The sequence below is a fragment of the Chiloscyllium punctatum genome, chromosome 39 (genome assembly GCF_047496795.1).
Source record: "Chiloscyllium punctatum isolate Juve2018m chromosome 39, sChiPun1.3, whole genome shotgun sequence".
Taxonomy (NCBI): domain Eukaryota; kingdom Metazoa; phylum Chordata; class Chondrichthyes; order Orectolobiformes; family Hemiscylliidae; genus Chiloscyllium; species Chiloscyllium punctatum.
The window spans coordinates 9,700,206-9,726,419 of record NC_092777.1 but is presented as its reverse complement, the minus strand read 5'-3'; the positions used below and the strand labels follow the sequence as shown (position 1 = coordinate 9,726,419).

Genomic DNA, 26,214 nt, shown 5'->3' with positions numbered 1-26,214 from the left:
TTGCCTAATCGCATTGTAATTGCCTTTCCCACAGCTATAACTCTTGCGCTGCAATATATACCTATCCCTTTCAATCGCTAAAATAAACATAACCGAATTGTGGTCACTATCACCAAAGTGCTCACCTACCTCCAAATCTAGCACCTGGCTGAGTTCATTAACCAGTACCAAATCCAATGTGGCCTCGTCCTTGTTGGTTTGTCTACATACTGTTTCAGGAAACCCTCCTGTACACATTGGCCAAAAACTGACCTATCTAATTGTCTGATTGTGGGCGGCAGTGGTTAGCACTGCTGCCTCACAGCGCCAGAGACCCGGGTTCAATTCCCGCCTCATTTCATTCAATTCACATTCTCCCTGTGTCTGCGTGGGTTTCCTCTGGGCGCACCGGTTTCCTCCCATAGTCCAAAAATGTGCAGATTAGGTGAATTGGCCATGCTAAATTGCCTGTAGTGTTAGGCGAAGGGGTAAATGTAGGGGAGTGGGTATGGGTAGGTTGCGCTTCGGCGGGTTGGTGTGGACTTGTTGGGCTGAAGGGCCTGTTTCCACACTGTAAGGAATCTAATCTAATCTAATCTAAAGTATTTAAACTATCGTATTTCCAGTCAATATTTGGAAAGTTAAAGTCCCCTTTAACAACTACCCTGTTACTCTTGCTCCTATCCAGAATCATGTTTGCTAACCTTTCCTCTATATCTCTGGAATTATTTGGAGGTTATAGCAAACTCCCAACAGGGTGATCTCTCCTTTCCTATTTCTTACCTCAGTAGACGAGTCCCCAAACATCCTTTCTGCTACTGTTGTCCTTGACTAACAATGCCACACCACCTCCTTTTATCAACTTCTGTGTTCTTACTGAAACAGCAAAATCCCAGAACCTGCAACAACCATTCCTGTCCCTGCTCTATCCATGTCTCTGAAATGGTCACAACATCGAAGTCCCAGGTACCGACCATGTGGCACGTTCATCCACCTTATTCCAGATGCTCTTGCCATTGAAGTAGACACACTTTAAATCACCTTCCTGCTTGCAGGTGCACTATTGCGACCTTGAAACCTTATTTCTGGCCTCACTTCTCTCAACCTCCTGGAAACTGGAACTCCAATTTAGGTTTCCAATCCCCCTGCTGAATTAATTTAAACCCTCACGAATAGCATGAGCAAAACTCCCCCCCTCTGGTTCAGGTGTAGACCATCCTGTTTGTCAAGGTCCCACCTACCCTAGAATGAGCCCCAATTATCCAGGTATCTGAATCACTCCCTCCTGCGCCATCCCTGTAGCTACGTGTTTAATACCTCTCTCTCCCTATTCCTCATCTCGCTAGCACATGGTACGGGCAACAAACCGGCAATAACAACTCTGTTTGTTCTTGCACTAAGCTTCCACCTTAGCTCAGTGAATTTCTGCCTTAAATCCCCATCCCTTTTCCTACCTATGTTGTTAGTGCCTATGGGGACCATGACTTACAGCTGCTCCCCCTCCCCCTCAAGGATGCCGAAAACTGGCTTCACTAACCCTGATACCTGGGAGGCAGCACACCAATCGTGAGTCTCTCTCATTCACACAGAACCTCCTGTCTGACCCCTAACTAAGGAGTCCCTAATGACTAATGCTCTGCTCCTTTCCCTGCTTCCCTTCTGAGCAACAGGGACAGACTCTGTGCCAGAGACCTGTATCCCATGGCTTATCCTTGATAAGTTTCCCACCACCCCCCCACCCCCCAAACAGTATTCAAAACGGTATACTTGTTATTGAGGGGAACAGCCACAGGGGATCCCTGCCTACCTCCTTATTTGTCCAACTTTCCGTGAGGTAACCCATCTACCTGATTTTCATGGTTTTTCTACTTTCCCACAAATGCCATCTATCACATCCCTTAGTTTCTGTAAATTGCTCATTGTCTCTAACTGCTGCTGCATCCAATCCATGCATCTGATAGATTTGCAATCCAACACACTTCCTACAGTCATAATCATCATTAACATGGAAACTCTCCCTAATCTCCCACATCCGACAGGAAGAGCCCATCACCCTACTAAAGGCCATCTTTGCACCATAACAATCTACAGACCCACAATAGCAGTCTAACTTGCTCTAAAAACATTCCTCCTGGATAACTTAGTACCAATGTTTTATATTTTTAAAGTTTAATCAAGAGTCAGATCTCAATGAAATATATAATCAAAAGAAACCACTCTGCTCACTATTGTAGATTTAGGATAAAAAAAGGATGGTTATGCTTCGGAAAAAGTGGCCACTTAGCTGCTCCCCCATACAGGTTTAGAACACAGAACAATACAGCGCAGAACAGGCCCTTCGGCCCTCGATGTTGCGCCGACCTGTGAATTATTCTCAGCTCGTCCCCCTACACTATCCCAGCATCATCCATGTGCTTATCTAAGGATTGTTTAAATCTCCCTAATGTGGCTGAGTTGACTACATTAGCAGGTAGGGTATTCCAAGCCCTTACCGCTCTCTGAGTAAAGAACCTGCCTCTGATGTCTGTCTTAAATCTATCACCCCTCAATTTGTAGTTATGCCTCCTTGTACAAGCTGACGTCATCATCCAAGGAAAAAGACTTTCACTGTCTGCCCTATCTAATCAAAGTTTGTGAGAAGATTTGTAGCTCGGGCGCTCGTTGTTGTGGTTCTGTTCACCGAGCTGGGAATTTGTGTTGCAAACGTTTCATCCCCTGTCTAGGTGACATCCTCAGTGCTTGGGAGCCTCCTGTGAAGCGCTTCTGTGATGTTTCCTCCGGCATTTATAGTGGTTTGAATCTGCCGCTTCCGGTTGTCTTCCGGACAACCGGAAGCGGCAGATTCAAACCACTATGAATGCCGGAGGAAACATCACAGAAGCGCTTCACAGGAGGCTCCCAAGCACTGAGGATGTCACCTAGACAGGGGACGAATCGTCTGCAACACAAATTCCCAGCTTGGCGAATAGAAGCACAACACCCTATCTAATCCTCGGATCATCTTGTATGTCTCTATCAAATCCCCTCTTAGCCTTTTTCTTTCCAATGAGAACAGACCCAAGTGTCTCAGCCTTTCCTCATAAGACCTTCCCTCCAGACCAGGCAACATCCTGGTAAATCTCCTTTACACCTTTTCCAATGCTTCCACATCCTTCCTGATATATGGCGACCAGAACTGTACACAATATTCCAAATGGGACCGCACTAGCGTTTTGTATAGTTGCAGCATGATTTTGCGGCTCCGGAACTCAATCCCTCTACCAATGAAACCTAACACACCGTATGCCTTCTTAACAGCACTATCACCTTGGGTGGCAACTTTTAGGGATCTATGTACATGGACTCCAACATCCTTCTGCACATCCACACTACCAAGAATCTTTTCATTGACCCAGTACTCTGCCTTCCTGTTATTCTTCCCAAAGTGCTTCACCTCACACTTAGCTGCATTGAACTCCATTTGCCACCTCTCAGCCCAATTCTGCAGTATCTAAGTCCCCCTGCAATCTGTAACATTCTTCCAAACTGTCCACTACTCCACTGACTTTAGTGTCGTCTGCAAATTTACTAATCCATCCACATATGCCTGCATCGAAGTCATTTATGAAAATGACAAACAGCAGTGGTCCCAAAACAGATCCTTGTGGCACACCACTAGTAACCAGACTCCACGCTGAATATTTTCCATCAACCACCATTCGCTGCGTTCTTTCAGAAAGCCAGTTTCTAATCCAAACTACTGAATCACCCTCAATTCCATGCCTCTGCATTTTCTCGACCCTATCAAAGGCTTTACTGAAGTTCTTGTATACCACTTCAACTGCCCTACCCTCATCGATATGCTTGGTCACCTCAAAAAACTCAGAGGTTTGTGAGACACGACTTGCTCTTTACTAAACCATGTTGACTATCTGAAATCAAATTGTTGCTTGCTAGATGATTATAAATCTTACCTCTTACAATCCTTTCCAAAACTTTTCCTACAACAGAAGTAAGGCTCACTGGTCGGTAATTACCTGGGAAATCTCTACTGCCCTTCTTGAACAAGGGCACAACATTTGCAATTCTCCAGTCCACTGGTACTAAACCTGTAGACAATGACGATTCAAATATCAAAGCCCAAAGGCTCTGCTATCTCCTCCCATTGCTTCCCAGAGAATCCTCGGATAAATCCCATCTGGCCTAGGGGACTTGTCTACTTTCACTCCTTTTCGAATTGTTAACACCTAGGCGTAACTAACCTCGATCCTTTCTAGTCCAATATCTCATACCTCATTCTTCTCCTCTACAATATTCTCCTTTTCCTGAATGAAAACCGATGAGAAATGTTCTTTTCTCCAAGGTCAGCTGTGAATTTCACTGTTTGTTTATTTTACTGTTTACTTTTCGAAACAGTAGAGGCAGTCAGCTGTGAAGGTTCATTGACTGGTCAGCCAGCTGTGCAGGTTAACTGTGCTATTGTTTGCACCTCCCTCGCAGTCCCCGTACTCACTCTCTTACACCTTTTTTAAAAGTGCTGTTGTTTTGATCCTTTTTTTTTTCAAATTTCCAAGATAATGTAATATCTCATAAAACAGTAAATACTGCTCCAGGAATTCAAGGAAATCAGTTCCAACCTTGAAAATACCTCAAAAAAGGAGTATCTCCTTTTTTTCCATCCTCCATCTTGGATTAAGCACACTCTCCTTGAGGTGCCTTGGGCTGAGAATTTTCTCTGATAGCATATGTTCCACAGATTAACCACCCTGTGGCTGAAGAAATTCCTCCTCACTTCAGTTTTAAAGTGTTATTCCTTCCCTCTGAGACTGTGCCCTCAGGCTGCAGTCTCTCTTTGTAGCAGAAACATTTCCACTGCCACTCTATCCAGGCTTCTCAGTATTCTGTAAATTTCAATCCCCCTCATCCTTTCAAACTCCATCGAGTACAGATGCAGAATCCTCAACCACTCATATGAAAGCCCTTTGTCCCTGGGATCATTTGTTTGAACCTCCTCTGAATTCCTTCCAAGACCAGTACATCCTTCTGTACATGCAGGGCCCAAAATTGCTCTCAATAATCCAAATGCAGTCTGACCAGAGTCTTACACAGCCTCAGCAGTATATCTCTGATCTTGTCGTCTAGCCCTCTTGAGATGAATGCGAACGTTTCATTTGCCTTCCCAACAGCTAACTGAACCTGCATGTTAACCTAAAAAAATCCTGAACTGGGACTCCTAAATCCTTTTGTGCTTCAGATTTCCAAAGCCTTTCCCCATGTAGAAAATAGTCAGTGCCTTTACTCTTCCCACCAAAGTGCCTAACCTCTCACTTTCCCACATTGTATTCCGTTTGTCACTTCTTTGCCTACTCTCCTCACCTTTCCATGCTTTCTCCAATCTCCCCATTTCCTCAACATTACATGTCCCTTCACCTATCTTTGCATCATCTGCAGTCTTAGCAATTAATTTCTCAGTTACTTTGTCCAGATCGTTAATGTATAACATGATAGTTGCTGTCCCAACATGGACCCCTGCAGAAGTCCACTAGTCACTGGCTGCCATCCTGAGACCCCCTTTATCTCTAGTCTCTGTCTTCAGCCAGTCAGCCAATCCTCTATCCATTCCAGTACCTTGTCTCTAGCACCATGGGCTGTTATCTTATTAAGCAGCCTTGTCAAAACCTTCTGGAAATTCAGATAGATGACATCCAATACTTCTCCTTTATCTAACTTGCTTACTGCCTCTTCAAAGAATTCTAACACATTTGACAGGTATGACATACCCTTGATGGAACCATGTTGACTCAGCCCTATTTGACTGTGGCTCTTCCAATTTCTCCGCAATCTCACCCATAATAACGGACTCTAGAAGCCATTACCAAGAACCAGGCTCACCGGGCTATAGTTTCCTACCTTCTGCCTTCTTCCCTCCTTTTTCCAGTCTTTTGACACCCTTCTTGACTCCAGTGATTCCTGAAACCTGACAACTAATGCCTCCTTCAGAACTTTGGAGTGTAGTCCACGTAGGAGAAAGTGAGGTCTGCAGATGCTGGAGATCAGAGTCAAGCGTGTAGTGCTGGAAAAGTGCAGCAGATCAAGCAGCAGCCGAGAAGCAGGAGAATCAATGTTTTAGGAGCCCAAAAGGCTTATGTCCGAAACATTGGTTCTCCTGCTCCTCGGATGCTGTCTGACTTGCTGTGCTTTTCCAGCACCATACTCTCAAATGTGGCCCATGTAGGCTGGGTTATTTATCCAGCTTCAGACCTTTCAGCTTCCCCAGCAGTTTTTCCTAAGTGAGGGACACTGCACTCTCCTCTGCCCCCAAATCTCTTGAAGTTCTGGTATGCTACTCATGTCTTCCGTTGTGAAATCTGATGTGAAGTACCTATTCGGTACTTCTGCCACTTCTTTGTTCTCCATCAGTACTTCTGCTTCATCTTCCCCAGCAGTCCAATGTTCACATTTAGCAATCTCTTTTAGAGCAGCACAATGCAGGACAAAAACAGGCACTTTGGCCCTCCAAGCCTGCACCAACCCATTTTGCTCTTCTGTACGAACACATTTTCACTTACAGGATTCACATACCTCTATTCCCTTACTTTTCATGTTTTCTGCCAAGTGCTTCTTGAATGCTGTTATTTATGTCCACTTCCATCATCTCCTCTGGCAGTGTTTTCCAGGCACTCATCACCCTTTGTGTGAAAACCTTGCCTCTCACATCTCTTTTAAAGTGTTCCCCCCACCCTGCACCTTGAACCTTGGAACTGACCCTTCCACCCTGGGAAAAAGCCTTATACTTTTCACTCTATCCATGCCATTCATAATCTTACAAACATTCATCAGGTCACCCCTCAACCTCCAGCACTCTGGTGAAAAAAACCCCAATCTATCTAACCTTTCTTCATAGCTAAAATCCCCCATTTCAGCCAACATCTTTTTCTGTACCCTGTTCTTACCTGGTCTGACCTAAATGTGACTCCAGACTCAGCAACGAGGTTGACTCTTAACTACCCTCTTGGCAATTAGAGGTGGGCAATAGATGCAGGCCTAGCCAGGGATGCCCTCATCCCATGAATGAATGTAAAAAAGTCCTGCCCATCTGCCTGACCTGTCCATAAGACACTTTTCCTTGAATATTTAGTTCCCTGCCCTGATACCCACAACACTGCACCTGCTAATTTCAATCTGTACACTACAACAAATCCCTTTACTTTGTTTCACATACTGCACACATTTTTAAGCACAGCATCCTCAGTCAAGCGTTGAATACCTCCTTGTCTTAGCTTTCCCTTATCAGTTGTGCCTGAAGTTAGATTCCTAAGCCTTTTCATACTTTCTAAGAGAAAGTGAGGACTGCAGATGCAGGAGAGAAAGTATGAAAAGAGTCAAACATATGGTGCTGGTAAAGCACAGCAAGTCAGGCAGCATTCAAGGAGCAGGAGAGTCGACTCTACCGCTCTGTAGCCAACCACTTCAATTCCCTCTTGCACTCCCCCAAGGATATGCAAAGCCTGGGCAGCTTCCACTGCCAAATCAAAGCCAACGCCCAACTGGAGGAAGAACATCTCATCTTCTGGGTCAAATACCACATGGCATCAACATTGACTTCACCAGTTTCCAAATCTCTCCTTCCCCCAGATCCAACTCTCCAAGTTGGAATCACCCTCTTGACCTGTCCTACCTGTCCATCTACCTTCCCACCTTTATTGTTTGTAATTTTTGTTAATGACTTGGATGAGGGGATTGAAGGATGGGTCAGCAAGTTTGCAGATGACACAAAGGCTGGAGGTGTCATTGACAGTATAGAGGGCTGTTGTAGGCTGCAGCGGGACATTGACAGGATGCAGAGATGGGCTGAGAGGTGGCAGATGGAGTTCAACCTGGATAAATGCGAAGTGATGCATTTTGGAAGGTCAAATTTGAAAGCTGAGTACAGGATTAAGGATAGGATTCTTGGTAGTGTGGAGGAGCAGAGGGATCTTGGGGTGCAGGTTCATAGATCCCTTAAAGTTGCCACCCAAGTGGACAGGGTTGTTAAGAAAGCATATGGTGTTTTGGCTTTCATTAACAGGGGTATTGAGTTTAAGAGTTGTGAGATCTTGTTGCAGCTCTACAAAACTTTGGTTAGACTGCACTTGGAATACTGCGTCCAGTTCTGGTCACCCTATTATAAGAAAGATGTGGATGCTTTGGAGCGGGTTCAGAGGAGGTTTACCAGGATGCTGCCTGGACTGGAGGGCTTATCTTATAAGGAGAGGTTGACTGAGCTCGGACTTTTTTCATTGTAGAAAAGGAGGAGAAGAGGGGACAAGGTATAATTGAGGTATACAAGGTAATGAGAGACATAGATAGAGTCGATAGCCAAAGACTATTTCCCAGGACAGAAATGATTAACACGAGGGGTCATAGTTTTAAGCTGGTTGGAGGAAAGTATAGAGGGGATGTCAGAGGCGGGTTCTTTACACAGAGAGCTGTGAGAGCATGGAATGCGTTGCCAGCAGCAGTTGTGGAGGCAGGGTCATTGGGGACATTTAAGAGACTCCTCGACATACATATGGTCACAGAAATTTGAGGGTGCATACATGAGGATCAGTGGTCAGCACAACATCGTGGGCTGATGGGCCCGTTCTGTGCTATACTGTTCTATGTACTGTTCTATGTTCTATGTTCCCCTGAACATGCTATCCCTGATTAAAACTGCAGTTCTATTTTCTTTTGTTCTCGGTCCATGATCCTGCGTTTCACTTAACCCTCTTGAAATAAATATTACAAACCATGAGCCAAAAATAAAGCAAGCAAAAAAGCATCACTTTCCCTCGACTACATTGCCGCCAAATTCCCTGAACTGTACACTCACTTGGGCTGTGTCTCACTCTTGATGTGATCTCTCCATATTGACTGTGTGAACTTACTGATCCAAGAAGTCTCAGTTGGAAGGCAATTAGCCAATATGGGGATTGAGCCCATGACGGTAGCATTATAAGCACCACGCTCTAACTGTTTGAGCTAAAAGCCCATAGCATTAACAGAGAATCGACAGCAGCTTTTTATTCTAAATTTTTATTCAAATTCACATTTCAGCAGTTGCTTTGGCAGAATTTGAACCCACGTCCTCAAAATATTATTCCTAATCTCTCCAGAGCAAGAAGGAAGAACTGTGTTTTTAGTTATCTTCTACTTGTATCTTAATATTTCCTGTGACTCAAAATAGCACCAGAGCATGGTGACATACTACACTTTTTCCTATTTATTTGCTAAATGCAAGTGACAATAAATAAATAATTCAATTCAACTCAACTCCTTACTGCAAAGCCATTCAGTTCCTGACATCATCATAGCCTTGGTTCAAACATGGACAAAAGAACTGAATTCCAGAGGTGAGTAGAGTGATGGCCCATGACATCAAGGCTGTATTTGACTGAGCGAAGCATCAAGGAGCCCTAACAAAACTGGAATCATTGAGTATCAGGGGGTACACTCTTTGCTGGTTGCTGTCATACCTGACATATAGAAAGATGGTTGTGGTTGTTGGAGGTCAGTCACCTCAGCTCCAGAAAATCTTAGCAGGAATTCATCAGGGTAAGTGACCTCGGCCCAACCATCTTCAGATGCTTCACTAATGACCACCTGCCGCAGAACTCCAGACCACTGTGTACAGGAAGAATACTTGTACTGGCCAGGTACTGAAATATAACAGCAACCACCCCAGTACCCAGAAATGGAGCTGCATTAGGACATTATTTAAATAGGCAAGGACACGCTGCAGCAACCCAGAACTCTAGAAGGCAGAACAGGAACATCTATTCAAATGATTTAATGTAATGGGTACCCAAAAGCACTATCCTCCAGTACTTAATGGACAAACCCAAAGAAGAAAACACTACATGACTAGACACGATAGCAACCATACCATACATCAAAGCTATATCAGCAATAATTACCTGACTACTCAGACCCCGGGAATCTTAGTGGCTCACAAACAGTGAGCACCTTCCACCAGCTCCTCACAAAGGTTAAAGACCTGACACCCACATCCAACGGGACAAACATTATCTACGAGATAACCTGTAAAGACTGTGAAAAACACTACATAGGACAAACAGGAAGAAAACTGACCATATGAGTGTATGAACATCAGCTCACCACCGCCAGACCCGACTGGCACTCTCTCATTTCCAACCACACAAACCACGAAGGACACAAATTCAACTGGAATGATGTAACCATCCTAGCACAGGCAAAACAGCGACACGCCAGAGAATTCCTTGAAGCCTGGCACTACAACCGGAACTCAATCAATAGGCACATTGAACTGGACCCTGTATACAAACCATTCAGATACAGAACTGGAAGTAGCAACAAACAGATACTATAAATACGAAGCGGGACAAACCACCAATACTTTATCAAAGACGCACTGATGGTGTCACCTAGCAAGGCGATGGAACATTTGCAGAAAATTTGATTGTTCAGCGATTGAATCCACACTTTTATAATATAATTTTCTAAATGGACATTTCTTATTTCTTCTTGAATTCTGTGACCGAAGGCAAGTTTAATTCATAGCAGCACAAGCTCCGCCATGTGTAGGGCACAGAAAGAAACCCTAAGTCCACCAATGGTCTTTCAGTAGGATGTTGAGATGGAATGTTAACTTACTCCATCTCTGTACTGCATGCCTTTTGAATATTTCCAATATTTTCTATTTTCAACTTTGATTTCTGATAGCTTCATTGTTTTGTTTTTGTATTATTGTATTTATCATATTCCTCTGCAAGGAGAAAAATGGACAAAGGAGGAGCAAATGAGACATGACCAGGGAGTGGTAAAAGACACATACAAGAGAAAAGTGAAAAATGGAGATATGAGTGAGAGGGCAGGAGTAAGATTGAGTGACAGAACTTCCATGCTATTGGAACCACTCTGATCAACACCTGAGATCCAATCAACTGATTCTCCCACTTGCCCCACCTTTACATGCCTGTTGTAGCTTGGAGCTGCAGATGGTGATGGTAAAGGCAATTGCTATTCAAAAACACCAATTTGTTTTAATTGCGCGTTGATGAAACCAGTCAATGTTTTCAGTTGCAGGAACAAGGGATGAGAGTTAGATGGATAGACTGTGAAATCTGAGGTTATTATCCTGAGAGCAGAGAAAAACTGGGAAGAGGTATTTAAAACCTTGAAAGTCGAAAATCAAAGGAAACCAGGTTATATTTCAACAGGTTTATTTGAAATTGCAAGCTTTCAGACCTCCACTCCTTCCATCACACCTGAGGAAGAAACAGAGCCCCAAAAGTTTGCATTTTAAAATAAACTATAACCTGGTGTCATTTGTTTGTTGAATTTGTCCACATCTTCACATCATGGTTACAATTAAAACCTTGAAGATTTGGAAAGGGTAAATAAGAGGTGTTTCCTCTGTCTCTCTCTCGCTTCTTGTTTTCTCTTCCTCCCTCCACTGATCTCTCTCGATCTAGTTTCCTTTGCTCTCATTTCCCCTTCATCTCTTCTCTTCATCTCTGTCTTCCCTACTGTCTCTTTCTCTCTTTCCTTTGTACCAACCTGTCTCCTCCCCTCAACTCTTTTCTGTTTATCCCTTTCCCTTATCTCTCCCCTCCCAATCTTTCTCCCCTCATTTCTGTCTCTTTCTGTCACTCACTCCACTTTTCACTTTTTCCTTGTATATGTCTCATCACTCCCTGGTCATGTAACACTCTCTTCTACCTTGCCCATCTCGCTCATTGCAGAGATATATGATAAATGCAATTGTACAAAAGCAAAACAATGTAGGCATCAGAAATCAAAGATAAAAACAGAAAATATTGGAAATATTCAAAAGGCATACAGTATGGAGATGGACTGAGTTAACATTTCATCTCAATATCTTGCTGAACGACCATTGGCCTACTGTTTCCCTTCATAGCCGCTCTCTGATCTGCTGAGTATTTCTATCATGTTTTTGCATTGTAAAGGATATGGTGGTGTTGAAGCACATAATGGATTTTGTACAGAGATTCGAAATGGGTTACCCAAAATGATCCTATTTAGTATATACCAACCAAAAGATAGTCTAGACTGGCAGAGAAAGTTAAATTCAGATGTAGTAATGGTTTTAAATTAATCGCAGGATTTGATATGTTGCCAAAGAATGGAGTATTTTATCTGGATGCGAAATCAGTGAGTGGATAAGAAGTTCCCTGTTGTCATTGTTCCTCAGCAGGCTTGCAACCAAATGGAGCATGGAACAGGTTGTCCCAGGGAATGTTTCTGACAGCGACAATTGTATCTTTTAATGGAAATTTGGTCAATATTTAAAATCAGTTTCACATTAATTCTGGACCACGGGGAGAAACAGGACAGTGGAATAATTTGGGATTGATATGAACGAGGAACAAAAGGGGGCTGCTCTGATATTTGAGTGTGCACCGCTATGAGATTCTATGAGGTAGTGTCTGATTCAATTGTAATTTCAACTTTACATTCCTACACCCAATAATCTTTTATCTGCTTGGTAATAAAGAATCGATCTGTAAACCTCTCTGCTTTGTACTCTCCTCTTAAGATACTAAACTTCTAAATCAATAATTTTATTAAATTTGTGATATCTCTGTAGTATGGTTTCAATTTTTTTCTTTGCCTGACTGGAGACATTAGGTCATTTTTTTCTACCTTAAAATGCTATATAGATGTGGGTTGTTATTGGATCTGTGGCCTATTGGTATAAAAGAGGAGAGGAAGCCAGCATGTTTAACTATTCAGTGCTTTACCTTGATTTTTATACTCCTAGTGCAACTTCTGGAGAAGCTAATCCTAACCTTTTTCTTCTGTTTTTTTCAGGTGGGAACAGAATGGGACCCCAAGGAGCGACTGTTCCGTAACTTCGGGGGTTTGATTGGGCCATTTGATGAGCCAGTTGCCATGCAGAAATGGGCTAAAGGCAGTAACATGACTGCCACAGTTGTGTGGATTGACCCCACTTACATCGTGGCAACATCATATGACATAATGGTGGATTCAGAGGCTGAATATACTCATTACAAACCCCCATTAAACCACCCTCTGCGGCCTGGGAGCTGGATAGTGCGGGTCCTGCATCAGTGGGTTCTCCTGGCAGAAACCAAGTTCCTCGTGGTTCCCCTGGCCTACAGTGGGAAACAGCCTTTTAGAAAAGGTAAGTTAAATCCTACAAAGGTTTGAGGCTGGAACTGCTGACCTGTCACAAGCACAGCATACCGTTTACTCAACTATGCAGTACTGTCTCAGTTAACCTCATTTTTAAAAATCCCATATTTCAGCATTCCTCAAAAATATTATAGCAGTAAATATGGCCAAAAAGGGAAAATGGTTTAAAGGCAAAATTAATGAGTCTTTATTTGAATGCACATCGAACAAAATGTATGAATAGATGGCATAAATGCAGAGTTAGAGCATCTGACCTTATAGCCATTATGGTACATGTTTACAAGGAGATCAAAGCTTGGAACTAAATATTCAGGGGTATATGGCTTTTCAAAAGGACAGGCAGGAAGGAAAGGGTGATGGACTGACATTGGTTGGATGAGATAGGATAAGTGTGATAGGAAGAAATGATCTTGTGTTGGAATATATAGAATCCACATGGGTGGAGGTAAGAAGTATAAAGAGGAAGATGACATTGCTTGGAGTAGACCTTAGCTCCCCTAATAGTAGCTACACTGTGGGACAAAGAATAAACGAAGAGGTAACTAGGGCATGTAGAAAAAGGCAGTAGATTAATCATGGGTGACTTTAATCTCCATGTGGATTGTGTTAGTCAGATTGGCAGAGTTAGTCACAAGGAAAAATTCAGAGAGCATGTTCAGGATAGTCTCCTAGAACAATTTGTTGTGGATCCAACCAGGATCACACTATTTTGGATCTGATGATGTGAAATAAGTTAGTTTTAACAAATTATATCAGAGTAAAAGGTCTCCTTTACATTAAAGCATTCAGAGGGAGCAATTTGGTATGGAATTTGATTAATTACATAGAAATGAAGGCAGAGCTAGCTGGAATAGATTGGGAATGTTTATCAGCAGAGACAGTTGAGGAGTAACATTTAAAAGAATTGAGAAGATATCTCCCAGTGAGGAAGGAGGATTCTAGGAAAGGGATAATAAGACCATGAAAAATAGAAATAGGAGTAGGCTGTTCAGCCTTGCAATAGGATCATGACTGAGCCAGCACTCCTCATTTTCCATGTTTCTGTTCTTTTCCCCATAATCCTTGATTCCTTACTGATGAAGCACCTAGCTGTCTCAGCCTTAAATATACAAAAGGACTCTGCCCCCACACCTCTCTATGACAAGGAGTCTCAGAGACCTCTGAGAGAAGAAATTCCTCATCTCAGTGTTAAACTAACGTCCCTTTGATCTCAGATTATGCTTCTGGTCCTAGACTGTCCCATGAGGAGAAACATCCTGTCAGCATTTACAGCGTGAAACACTTTAAGAATTCTTCTAAATTCCAGTGAGCTGAGTCCCAACCAGTTTAATTGTTGCTCATAAGACAATCCTTCCATACCAGGGATCATCCTAGTGAATCTTCTTTGAACTGCCTCCAATAAAATAATGTATTTCCTCAAATAAAGTGACCGACATTGCTTATAGTACTCCAGGGATAAGCTAACCAGGGAGGTTAAGGATTACTAGGAGATAGTGAGGTCTGCAGATGCTGGAGAGTCAGAGTCAATATAGTGTAACATTAGGAAATGCACAGCTGGTCAGGCAGCATTCAAGTACTGCTGCCTCACAGCGCCAGAGACCCGGGTTTAATTCCCGCCTCAGGCGACTGACTGTGTGGAGTTTGCACATTCTCCCCGTGTCTGAGTGGGTTTCCTCCGGATGCTCCGGTTTCCTCCCACAGTCCAAAGGTGTGCAGGTCAGGTGAATTGGCCATGCTAAATTTCTCATAATGTAGGGGTATGGGTGGTTTGCGCTTCGGCAGGTCGGTGTGGACTTGTTGGGCTGAAGGGCCTGTTTCCACACTGTAATGTAATGTAATGTAATGTAATGTAATCTAATCTAATCTAGAGTCCCAGGACTTTGGGTCCTGCCCGGACTGTTGCGACTATCCTGCTCCTCAGATGCTGCCTGACCTACTGTGCATTCTTCAGTGCCAAAAATTAAGGATTACGTCAGGTTGAAAGAAAAAACATACCACGTGGCAAATATTATAGCCACCAAGGCAAAGATCAATTGTGAAAACCATCTCTGATGCTGAGGTTTCAATATGGAGAGCCATTTACCTCAGCAATTGAAAGATTTTCTAAGAGTTTCCCTCAGTTAGGCATAATGGGAGTAAATTTAAACCACCCACCTCTCTGTGTGCTGAAATGCAGGATTGGTTCATGGCAGCCATTTTATCTGGCATCCCAACCTGAGATGGTTTTGTCAGAATGACACCCTAACCAGCCAATGATTTGAAGACAGGCAACTGTTAATGGGCCTCCAACAGACCAACCTCATTAGTTAAGTAAAAATGAAACTAATAGGAAAGACTCAGCAGATCTGGCAGCATCTGTGAATATAAAGTAATTAATGTTTCAAGTCTAGTGACCCTTCTTCAAAACTGATTTGTAGCTAGGAGAATGTTGATATTTATGCTGAAGATGTTGTGAAGGGAATGGGAAGGAGGAAAAAGTAGGTGGAGATTGAGCCCAGAGAGAGAACGATTGTTGGGGTGGAAAAGGAATAGGTAATGGTCAACCTGGGAGAATCAGTAGCTGCTAATGGAGACTGTTAATGGCTGACAAGGAATTGTTGGCAGTGGTAGCAGTCCTTGTGAAAACAAGGCCTGGTGTATGGGGGTTAAGGTGCTCAGGCCCTTAAGTTATTGAACTCGACATTAAGTCCAGAAGGCTGCAGGGTTCCCAAATGGAAAATGAGATGCTGTTCTCCCAGTGTGTGTTGAACTTAGCTGGAGCACTGCAGTAAGCGTGAGGCAGAAATATTGGCCGGGAACTCGGTAATGTGTTGAAGCAGCAAGAAACAGGAAGCTTGTGGTCATTTCTGCAGACAGAAGTTAGTTAAGTATCAGTCTTGAATTCATTACCAGGTTGGTGAGGCCAATGAGGCCAGTTGTGGATCCTTTTTGACATTGTCCATCAAAGTCTCAATGACTGTTACCAATGCCAGTCATTTAAAGTCATTTCCGTGTTCACTTTATTTAATTATGTTGACAGGCCTTCAGCTTGTCATCAATTTTTGCATATGGTACTTGCAATGTGATTGTGGGTATGTCTCCTGGATTTAGTTGCATTGGATGCAAATTTTTTAAAACACCTTTAACCTTTCTTGAGTCTAGGACAGGGTGGGATTGGGTCTCAACTACTCTCAATCTCACAACGTTCCCCAATATGAGAGAGGGCTCATTCCGCGGGTGGGTTTGGGCATCTCAAAATAGCCTTCAACATAGTTTGCCTCAACAAAGCAAATGTGATCTGCAGTAAGTGGTTAAAACTGGAGTGAGTGCTTGAAAAATGAAATGGTGAATAAAGTGGGAGCAGAGAGACAGGGAGAAACTAAGAGACGGGTGGAGAGAAAAAGGGAGAAAGAGAGACGAGCAGAGAGCGAGAGAGACAGAGAATGGCGTCAGTGGTGGAGTTTTCTCTGTCTCTCCATTTCTAGAAACAATCCCCAGCACATTGTCAAGACTACATCTGGGATAGAGAGATAGAAACATAGAGAGAGAGATTAAAAAAACAAGATACAGAGACAGACAGAGGGGAGAAAGAAACAGGGACATTGAGAGAGAGTACAAAACACAGATGGAAACATAGAGAGCGAAAGAGAGAAGAACTGGGGTGGGGAGGGAGAGAGAGTGTGTACACTACACAAAAGTGGGCGTGACATTGTCTCAATCTCTCCAGCCTCTGGTTTCTAACTGCAGGATGTATTCCTAGTGTAATGCAGTTGCTCCTTCATCCCAACAGTAGCCCTGTGGGATGTTCAAGTTGGGGGTAAGGGGTCAGGAGCCTGTGAGGGGCCATGTGTGAATTGATGGACGGGGCTGCTGCATGGTGAGGGCACAACATATGGGGCAGGTGCCATGCGAATGCAGTCTGTCGTCGATCCGAGACAAACAGGAGGGAGAGCGGGGCCAATCAAGTATAGTAATGGGAAGTTGTGTGTGGAGTCCAAGGAGACAGGGGAAGTGTTAAATGAATATTTTTCATCAGTATTCACACTGGAAAAAGACAATGTTGTCGAGGAGAATGATGTGATACAGGCTACTAGAGTAGATGGGATTGAGGTTCACAAGGAGGAGGTGTTAGCAATTCTGGAAAGTGTGAAAATAGATAGGTCCCCTGGGCAGATGGGATTTATCCTGGGACTCTTTGGGAAGCCAGGGGGGAGATTGCCAAGCTTTTGGCTTTGATCTTTATGTTGTCATTGTCTACAGGAATAGTGCCAGAAGACTGGAGGACATCAAATATTGTTCCATTGTTCAGGAAGGAGAGCAGGGACAACCCTGGTAGTTATAGGTTAGTGAGCCCTACTTTGTTTGTGTGTGAAGTGTTGGTACAGGTTATAAGAGATAGGATTTATAATCATCTAGAAATAAATAAGTTGATTAGGGATAGTCAACATGGTTTTGTAAAGGGTAGATCGTGCCTCACAAAGCTTATTGAGTTCTTTGAGAAGGTGACCAAACAGTGGATGAGGGTGAAGCAGTTGATGTGGTGTCTGTGGATTTCAGTAAGGCATTTGATAAGGTTCCCGACACTAGGCTATTGCAAAATACAAAGGCATGGGATTGAGGGAGATTTAGCGGTTTGGATCAGAAATTGGCTAGCTGAAAGAAGGCAGAGGGTGGTGATTGATGGGAAATGTTCATCCTGGAGTTCAGTTACTAGTCATGTTTTGGGTCCACTGCTGTATGTCATTTTTATAAATGACCTGGATGAGGGCATAGAAGGGTGGGCTAGTAAATTTGCAGATGACACTAAGGTCAGTAGAGTTTTGTGGATCGTGCTGAAGCATATTGTAGATTACAGAGGGACATAGATATGCAGCAGAGCTGGACTGAGAGGTGGCAAATGGAGTTTAATGCGGAAAAGTGAGAGGTAATTCACTTTGGAAGGAGCAACAGGAATGCAGAGTACTGGGCTAATGGTAAGATTCTTGACAGTGTAAATGAACAGGGAGATCCATGTACATAGATTCTTGAAAATTGCCACCCAGATTGATAGGGTTGTTAAGAAGGCAAAGGGTGTGTTAGCTTTTATTGGTACAGAGATTGAGTTTTGGAGCCATGAAGTCATGCTGCAACTGTACAAATCTCTGGTGCAGCCACACTTGGAGTATTGCATATAGTTCTGGTCACCACATAGGAAGGATGTGGAAGCTTTGGAAAGGGTTCAGAGGAGATTTACTAGAAAGTTGCCTGGTATGGAGGGAAGGCCTTACAAGGAAAGGCTGAGGGACATACAGATACAGATTACAGATTACTAACAGTGTGGAAACAGGCCCTTCGGCCCAACAAGTCCACATTAACCCGCTGAAGCATAACCCACCCAGACCCATTCCCTTACATTTACCCCTTCACCTAAATTGCTAATGTACTAACTCCACAGAGAGAGTCGCCTGAGGCTGTTTTCATTAGAGAGAAGATGGCTGAGAGGTGACTTAATTAAGACATGTAAGATAATCAGGGGTTTGGGTGGACATGAGAGCCTTTTTCCTCGGATGGTGATGGCTAGCACGAGGGGACGTAGCTTTAAATTGAGGGGTGATAGATATAGGACAGATATCAGAAATAATTTCTTTAGTCAGAGAGTAGTATGGGTGTGGAATGCAATGTCTGCAACAGTAGTAGACTGACCAACTTTAAGGGCATTTAAATGGTCATTGGATTGAAATATGGACGAGAATGGAATAGTGTAGGTTAGATGGGTTTCAGATTAGTTTCACTTGTCAGCGCAACATCAAGGGCCAAAGCGTTTGTTCTGATCTGTAATGTTTTATGTTCTAAAGGATATTGTTAAGCTGAGAGGGTTCAAAAGAGATTTATCAGGATGTTGCTGGGTATGGAAGGTTTGAGTTATAAGGCAAGGTTGGACATGCAGTTTGGACCTTCTTCACTGGAGCTTAGGAGGGTGAGCGGTGACCTTATAAAAGTTTATAAAATAATGAAGGGTATATACTTAATAGTGGTTGTCTTTTCCCTACATTGGAGGATTTCAAGACTAGGGAGCACATTTTTCAGGTGAGAGGATAGAGATTTAAAAACGACGAGGGGCAAAATGTTTACAAAGAGGGTGGTTCACATGTGGGATGAATGTCCTGAAGAAGTGATGCATGTATGTACAATTACAACATCTAAAAGATATTTTGAAATGTACATGAATAGGAAAGGTTTGGAGGGATGTGGGCCAGGAGCAGGCCAGTGGCAATAAATTTGGGATTATGTTTGGGATTATGTTTGGTATGGATTGGTTTGACCAAAGGGCTTGTTTCTAGGCTGTGTAACTCTATGACTCTATTAGTGCTAAAACAGAAAATTTGGAACTTTTTCAAAACCAACAAATGACAATCAAAAAAAAAAAATTTGAGGATAAACGTGTGAGTAATATCAAGATGGACGGTATGAGCCCTAATTATGTAAAAGAGAACGAGACCAAAGTTAACATAAACCCCTTAGAGAATGAGGTTGGGAAATAATAATGGGGAACCAGGAAACTGCAGTGGAGATGAACGGATATTTTACATCAGTCTTCACAATAGAGGATACTCCAAAATTATTAAATCATATGGGACCAAATGAGGAGAAAAAAATAAAAAGCCTTTTCATTATGGAAAAATTGCGAAGGGAACTAATGGGGTTAAAGACCAATAAGTTCCTGAGACCTGATAAAATGCATCCTAGAATATTAGAAGAAGAATGTTGAAGCTGGACCATTACATATTTTCAAGGCCAAAATAGATTTGAAAGCATTGTGAGGGAATTGAGTTGTGAGGAAAGGCAGGAAAATGGAGTTAAGGATCATCAGATCAGTCATGATTTCATTGAATGACAGATCATACTCGATTGGCTGAATGGCCTACTTCTTATGGTTTTTCCATCTTATATGTAAGTTGGGGACAATTGCAGGCTTTGAAGAAAAGACGAAGTGTGAGGCTTAATGACTAAAGAGACATATTAGTGTAGGTTAGGTAGGCTTCGGTCGGCGCAACATCTATGTTTCTATATTGTACTGAATGGCCTCATTCACTGGTATATTATGTGCTTGAGATGAATGTTTAGTGTATTGTGTGGTGTGTCTAACAATTTCACCTATCTCAGTCATGATATTTCTCTAATGATGAGCATTCTGAGCACAGAATTGGTAGAGACTGAGAGCTGATCTCATGCTGTACTGTTTGAGAGTACACAGGGTTGCAAGTTTCTGTTGACTAACAGCACCCTCTCTCATAAGCTCTGTAACGTTCTATGTCATATTGAAACTATCTAGACTAGGAGTTCCCCAGTTAGTCTCTGGTTTGTGATGGGGCTTGTGAGAATTAGATCACTGATCTATTGGTAATCAACAAATCAATTCTCTGTCAAGAGTGAGTTGTACAAATATCTTCAACCATTATTGTGCAAGAGTAGAGAATGTGGGTGTGCAGGGTTGTAGTGGTTAAGTTCAGAGGCCCAGGATAATGGTCTAGTTCAAATCCCACCATTGCAAATGTTGCTAAATTCTGAAATTGAAATCTAGTAATGTCAACTATAAAACTATCAACAATTGTCAGAAAATACAATTTGTGTCACATTCTTCCTTTTCTTTAAGGAAGAAATCTGCCATCTTTACCTGGTCTGGTCTGCATGTGACTCCAGACCTACTGCAATGTGGTTCACTCTTAATTACATTCTGAAATGGCCTCACTAGCCACTCAGATTAAGTGCAATTGGGAATGGTCAACAAATGCTGCCTTACCAATGACATCTACATCCAATGAAAAAATTAGTCAGATCAAGCTGAACTGCAGTTGAATACTTCATTTGGGATCCTGTTCTGTTAGCACCTGAAAAAGAATGAGTTTGTATTTATACTGTCCCCTTTGCAACAATAGATGCCTTCTCAATCAAATTAATTATTAGATTAAGAATAGATTATTATTAATATAAAATATGCATGTTTAGTCACTGTTGCATTGGAGGATGTGTGGAAGCAAGGTGACTGGCATAAATATTGAATAAACACTGAATAAATATTGACCAGGATACCAAAAATCATCAAATATGTGGTGTCATTTATTGCGTCCACCTGAGAAGGCAGACATTTCTTAGTCTAACAGCTCATCCAGGAGATGTAACATTGATAGTGCAGCACTCCCTCAGTAGTGGAGATCTGGCCAGGATTATTGGCTGAAGTACTCCAGTTAAGACCTGTTCTTTCAGAAACAGCAACTGTTCTTGTGTTAATCAATAAAAATAAATTTTCCTTTGTCCTTTCTGTGATCCAGGACAAGACCAGTGGTTACACGCCGGCCCACCGAACAATGAGTATATGGACCAGAATTTCCAGCACCTCAATGGGATTCTAAACCTTCCTTCATCAGATGTTGCTATAAAGGAAGCTTTCCATAACTCACAGCTGGTTGGCAGACCTCTTGAATTGTGGATATATGAAAGTGTAGGCAAATTCTGGTCAGCTACCAACACGTGTACAGTTGAACCTTCACCATGCCCATTGTTACCACCTTGTCAAAAGACCATCTGGAGTTCTCTATCAGATGACCCAAAATCTGAACTGGGACCAATCAAAAGTGATGGGCGCCTGAGGTAGCACAGAAGGTGGACTTTGGGGGTGTGTGGTATGCAGTAGTCAACCTAGCAGAAAGAAACTCACCTGTGAACCGGCATATCGATCTCGTGTCCTGTCACTGGTAGATGGAAGAATGACAGCAATGTATTAAGAAGACAGCATATAGAGTTAAAGAGGAAGGTGAAATAATGTGTTACAGATACCCTGCACCACAGATCATCCCAGTACAATGCAGCGATTGGGTCTTTGATGCATGTTGAATTGAGGTATCTGACCTCAGTACATGGTGGCTGCAAGAGGAATTCTAGGACTGTCATCCCTGATTGAATTGGCATCAGTTGAACATGGGGGAAGCTCCAACATTCCTGGTTTCACTCAACTGCCTCTGGAATCTTTGATTTCTGCTGGGATCCAGTTTGTTTTGAGCTAACTGCCGTTGTGGGTGGAAGGAAATGAAATGTTCAGTCATTTGAAAGCTATCTCCACATCACTGCAAGGAAGAAATCAAGCAACTTAAGGTGTTAAGCATTTTAACATATGGCACTAATTTCAGAACTCTTTATAAAGACATTCTTTACAAAAAAAGATTCTGTCTTCAATTTTTGGTCATCCTGTCGAAAAATATCTGTTCTAGGAAATGAAGCACTTTCCATTCAGGCATCCAATGTCAGAATCAAACACTCCCTGGGAAGATACAGCACAGAATTAGATACAGTTTAAGCCACCAACTATGCTGTCCCTGTCGAAGCCCCACAGACTAAGTAAGGAATAATGCTTCCTCTGTGCCAACATTTAAGTTCAGCCCACAGTTGAGAAGGTGAATAACATTTTTCGACATCCTACATCGGTCATCCTGTGTGAGATTGTCAAAGTACTGATGAATTATCAAATGTAAAATAAATTTGTTTCTAATTGGCTTGGTAACCTCTCAGGATTTTGCAGACATTCCAGTCTATTACATTTGAAATCCTATCAATATTTTGATTCACTAGATAGAGATAACTAAAGACAGAAGAATGTAAAAATCGTGAGAAAAGATTCTTAAAAGAATTGAATCATCTCAAACCAATGCCTGGCCAGATAGGACAGCAGTGAGGCTTAGCACATCTGAGTTCAGGAAAAGAACATCCAGATCTCTCACTATCAATCACAACCAATAACCTGTACAGAGAAGGGCTCCTCAGGTGAAGGCAAGATTGAATTCGTCCCAAGGTTCTGTAATTGAATAGCATGTTGAACTGTCAATCATGGCTGTTGAAGAATCGCCAATTATATGAGGCTCAGATTTAAGAACGTGACACAGTAATTCAGGTGTTGTGGACAATAAGCAGACTTTTTATTTACCCAGTGAGTTAAGATCTAGAATATCTGGAATTTCCTGCCTGAACAAGTTGTGGAGATAGATTTGATACAAATGTCCAAATTTAAGTAGGAAAAATATTTGAAAGGAAACCTTTTTGTGGCTATGGAGAAAGAGCATAATGGGCCAACTCAGATAACTTCTTGAAAAAGCCATCAAGTACATGGCCTCCTAGTGGTATATCTTTATGTACTCCAGAGGGTGAAGCATGCTGCACCCCAATAAAGGAAGAAATACACTTTTTTTGCAATGGAATTATTGTTAGCATTAAGCATAGTTTTCATTTGAGAAACACAATGTCGTAATGTTTCCTATATGAGTGCAACATTCCAGCTGATCTCATCCCCCCCAATCCACTTCTATAACAAAGTGGTTCTGAGTTCAGAGTCTGACAATAGTTATTTGAATGGTATTTTGATTTCATTTTGGTCTTCGTAATTACCTGAACAACTTGTTTTGATGGATTATATCATGTATAGTTCCTTCACTATGTGACTACAGTACTACATTATTACATTTGACTAAACACATTTACTTCCCTGATTCAGCTTTCACTGTATTTTGCTTCATTATCTTGCCACTCAAAATTCACAAAGAAATGACAACTTCTTTTCAGTAATAAAGTATATGCTATATAAGTATTTATAAGGTAGTTATTTTAAACACTGAATTTGGTGTGAATCTACTTGACTGTCACCCTTAGTTATTCGTGGAGTCTGCCATTTCACAGTATTCCTGTATTAGAGGTTTCTATATAAATGGATCCCTGTGCCCCATACATGCTGGTATTTCTGCTCCACAAAAAGCCTCTCTCCACCTGTTTGTCAGTTCTACTCTGCATGTGTTTTATTTGCTTTCTCCATATCTAAATTCCCCTTAAATGCATCTGTACTTTTCACCTCTGTCAGTGAGTTCGATAATCTCACTGCTAAAGATATCAGATTATTTGGTCATCATCACATTTCTGTTTGGAGGAGTTTACTGTACATTGACTGCCAGGTGAGTTCACCTCAAGAAACATTTAATTGATTGTAAAGCAATTTGGAGTGTCTAATAGACATGCAAATTGTCATTTCAGTGCATTTCTTGTTTTTCTGCTGTTCATGTGAGAAGTTTCTCCTGAATTTCCTGTTGGATTTATTGGTGGACACCTTATTTAATAATTTATTCATTTGTGGATTCTGGACCAGAATTTTATTGCCTGTCTCAAGTTGCCCTTGAGAAGGTAGTGGTGAGATATCCTTAACTGCTGCAGTCTATGTGCAGTAGTGACACCCACAATGCTGTTAAGAAGGATGTTCCAAGATTTTGACCCAGTGACAGTGAAGGATGATCATGTTTCAGATCAGGTTAATGTGGGCTGGAAGGGAGGTTGCATGTGATGGTGTTCCCATGCACCTGCTGCCTTCTAGGTAGTAGTGATCACAGATTGAAAGGTGTTGTCAAATCCACACCACAGGTGCAATGAAGACTTCATTGTATTTTTTATCCTCTTTTCCCCGTTGAGTCTATTTAGAGTAGATTTCCTACAGATTTGATTCCCTATAGTGTGGAAACAGGCCCTTTGGCCCAACAAGTCCACAACGACCCTCCGAAGAATAACCCACCCAGACTCATTTCCCTGCATTTATCTGTGTCTATTGCACTTAACACTATGGGCAATTTAGCATGGCCAATTCACCTGACCTGCACATCTTTTGGAATGTGGGAGAAAACTGGACCACCCAGAGGAAACCCCACACAGACAAATCCTAACGTGGGACTTAAACCCAGATCTCTGGCGCAGTGAGGCAGCAGTGCTAACCACTGATCCATCGTGCTACCCGCATTTACATTTCACAGAATCATAGAATTCCCACAATGTGGAAGCAGGCTCTTCAGCCCATCGAGTTCACACTGCCCCTCTTAAAGAGCATCCCACCCAGACTCGTCCAAGTTGTTTACGCAGTCATTTGCTGAGCACCATTAGTTATCGCTGTTTACATGGTCGGTGACAACACCTCTGGGCTTTGCACAGGTGCAAGATTGTTGCTGACTGTCCCAATAATCACCACCTCCTCCCATCTTCTACTACTCAATAGCTCAGCTGGCAGAAAGATTTGAGTGGTCAGGAGGAAAGTTATTTTCATCTAAGTGGGTCATGGGGGTTGCCCAGTTTTGTGATTGAGGAGGAAACTGTCCACTCACTGAAAAGGAATAACAACGGAAATTGCTGAAGAAACTCCGCAGTTCTGGCAGTATCTGTGGGGAGAAAGCAGAACTAATGTTTTGAATCCAGTGACTCTTCAGAAGATGAAGAGCATTGCAAAGTTACTTTAAGTATCAGCAGACTCATAACATTAACTCTGCATTCTCCCCACAGATGCTACCAGACCTGCTAATTTTGACCAGTAGTTTATGCTTTTGTTTCAGATCTCCAGCATCTGCAGTTCTTAAAAGGAGTCTGGATCTACAACTGAAGTATTGTAATCTGCGAGGCTATGAACCAGGCACTGGAAAATGAGATTAGAATGGGCTGCTAGATTATTCAGTAAATACAGGCACAATAAACCAAACCATCGCTTTCTGTGCTGTAACCTTTTTACGGTCCTGTTGAAATGAATTAATGATCAAGTTACCTAGCACTAGAATTGACTTGGAAGGGTGATGGAAAGGTCTTAGTGCAAATCAAATTAAATGAATGAGCTGAAATAGAACAATCTAGTAATGAACTGATGAGGCTCCTGGATGTTAATGAATGGTGGAAGGAGTTATATGATGGAAGAGGTGGATGAGGAGTTGAAATGAGTTGATGGTAGAAAGAGCTAGGCAAGTGTGTTTATGATGGATAGATCTGATAATAAATGAAATAGTTAATGGAGGAAATGATTGATTCAGTGATGGGTGGAGATGTATTTGGTCCTGTTGTTCAAAAGCAAAAGCAGACCAATTAGAAATTGGTTTACATGTTGAACAAATTATTCAGTGTTCGCAGCATCTAGACTTGCAATGTTAACATATCTTAAGTGTATAACTGATTCTATAAATGCTGATAATATACATCTAGGAAGAACAATATAAGATATATTTAAGTGCAAAATGTTCAGAAAAATGCTTGTTTTCTATTTATAGTAACAGTGCATCT

The 26,214-nt window shown here is 42.2% G+C and overlaps 1 protein-coding gene across 4 annotated transcripts in view; it reads left to right on the top strand.

Annotated features, from left to right (window-relative positions):
- The window catches only part of LOC140463807 (xylosyltransferase 2-like), a 170,527-nt gene extending 146,796 nt beyond the window's left edge, over window positions 1–23,731 (top strand). For 3 of the 4 annotated variants that reach the window (XM_072558148.1, XM_072558146.1, XM_072558147.1), the window contains exons 10-11: window positions 12,796–13,129; window positions 21,429–23,731. In XM_072558148.1, the coding sequence (XP_072414249.1) occupies window positions 12,796–13,129; window positions 21,429–21,751 (657 nt within the window). In that variant the 3' untranslated portion in view covers window positions 21,752–23,731. Of the gene's footprint in view, window positions 1–12,795; window positions 13,130–17,379; window positions 17,462–21,428 lie in introns of all 4 variants that reach the window. The other variant, XM_072558149.1, reaches the window with a different exon arrangement.
- The last annotated feature ends 2,483 nt before the right edge of the window (window positions 23,732–26,214 follow it).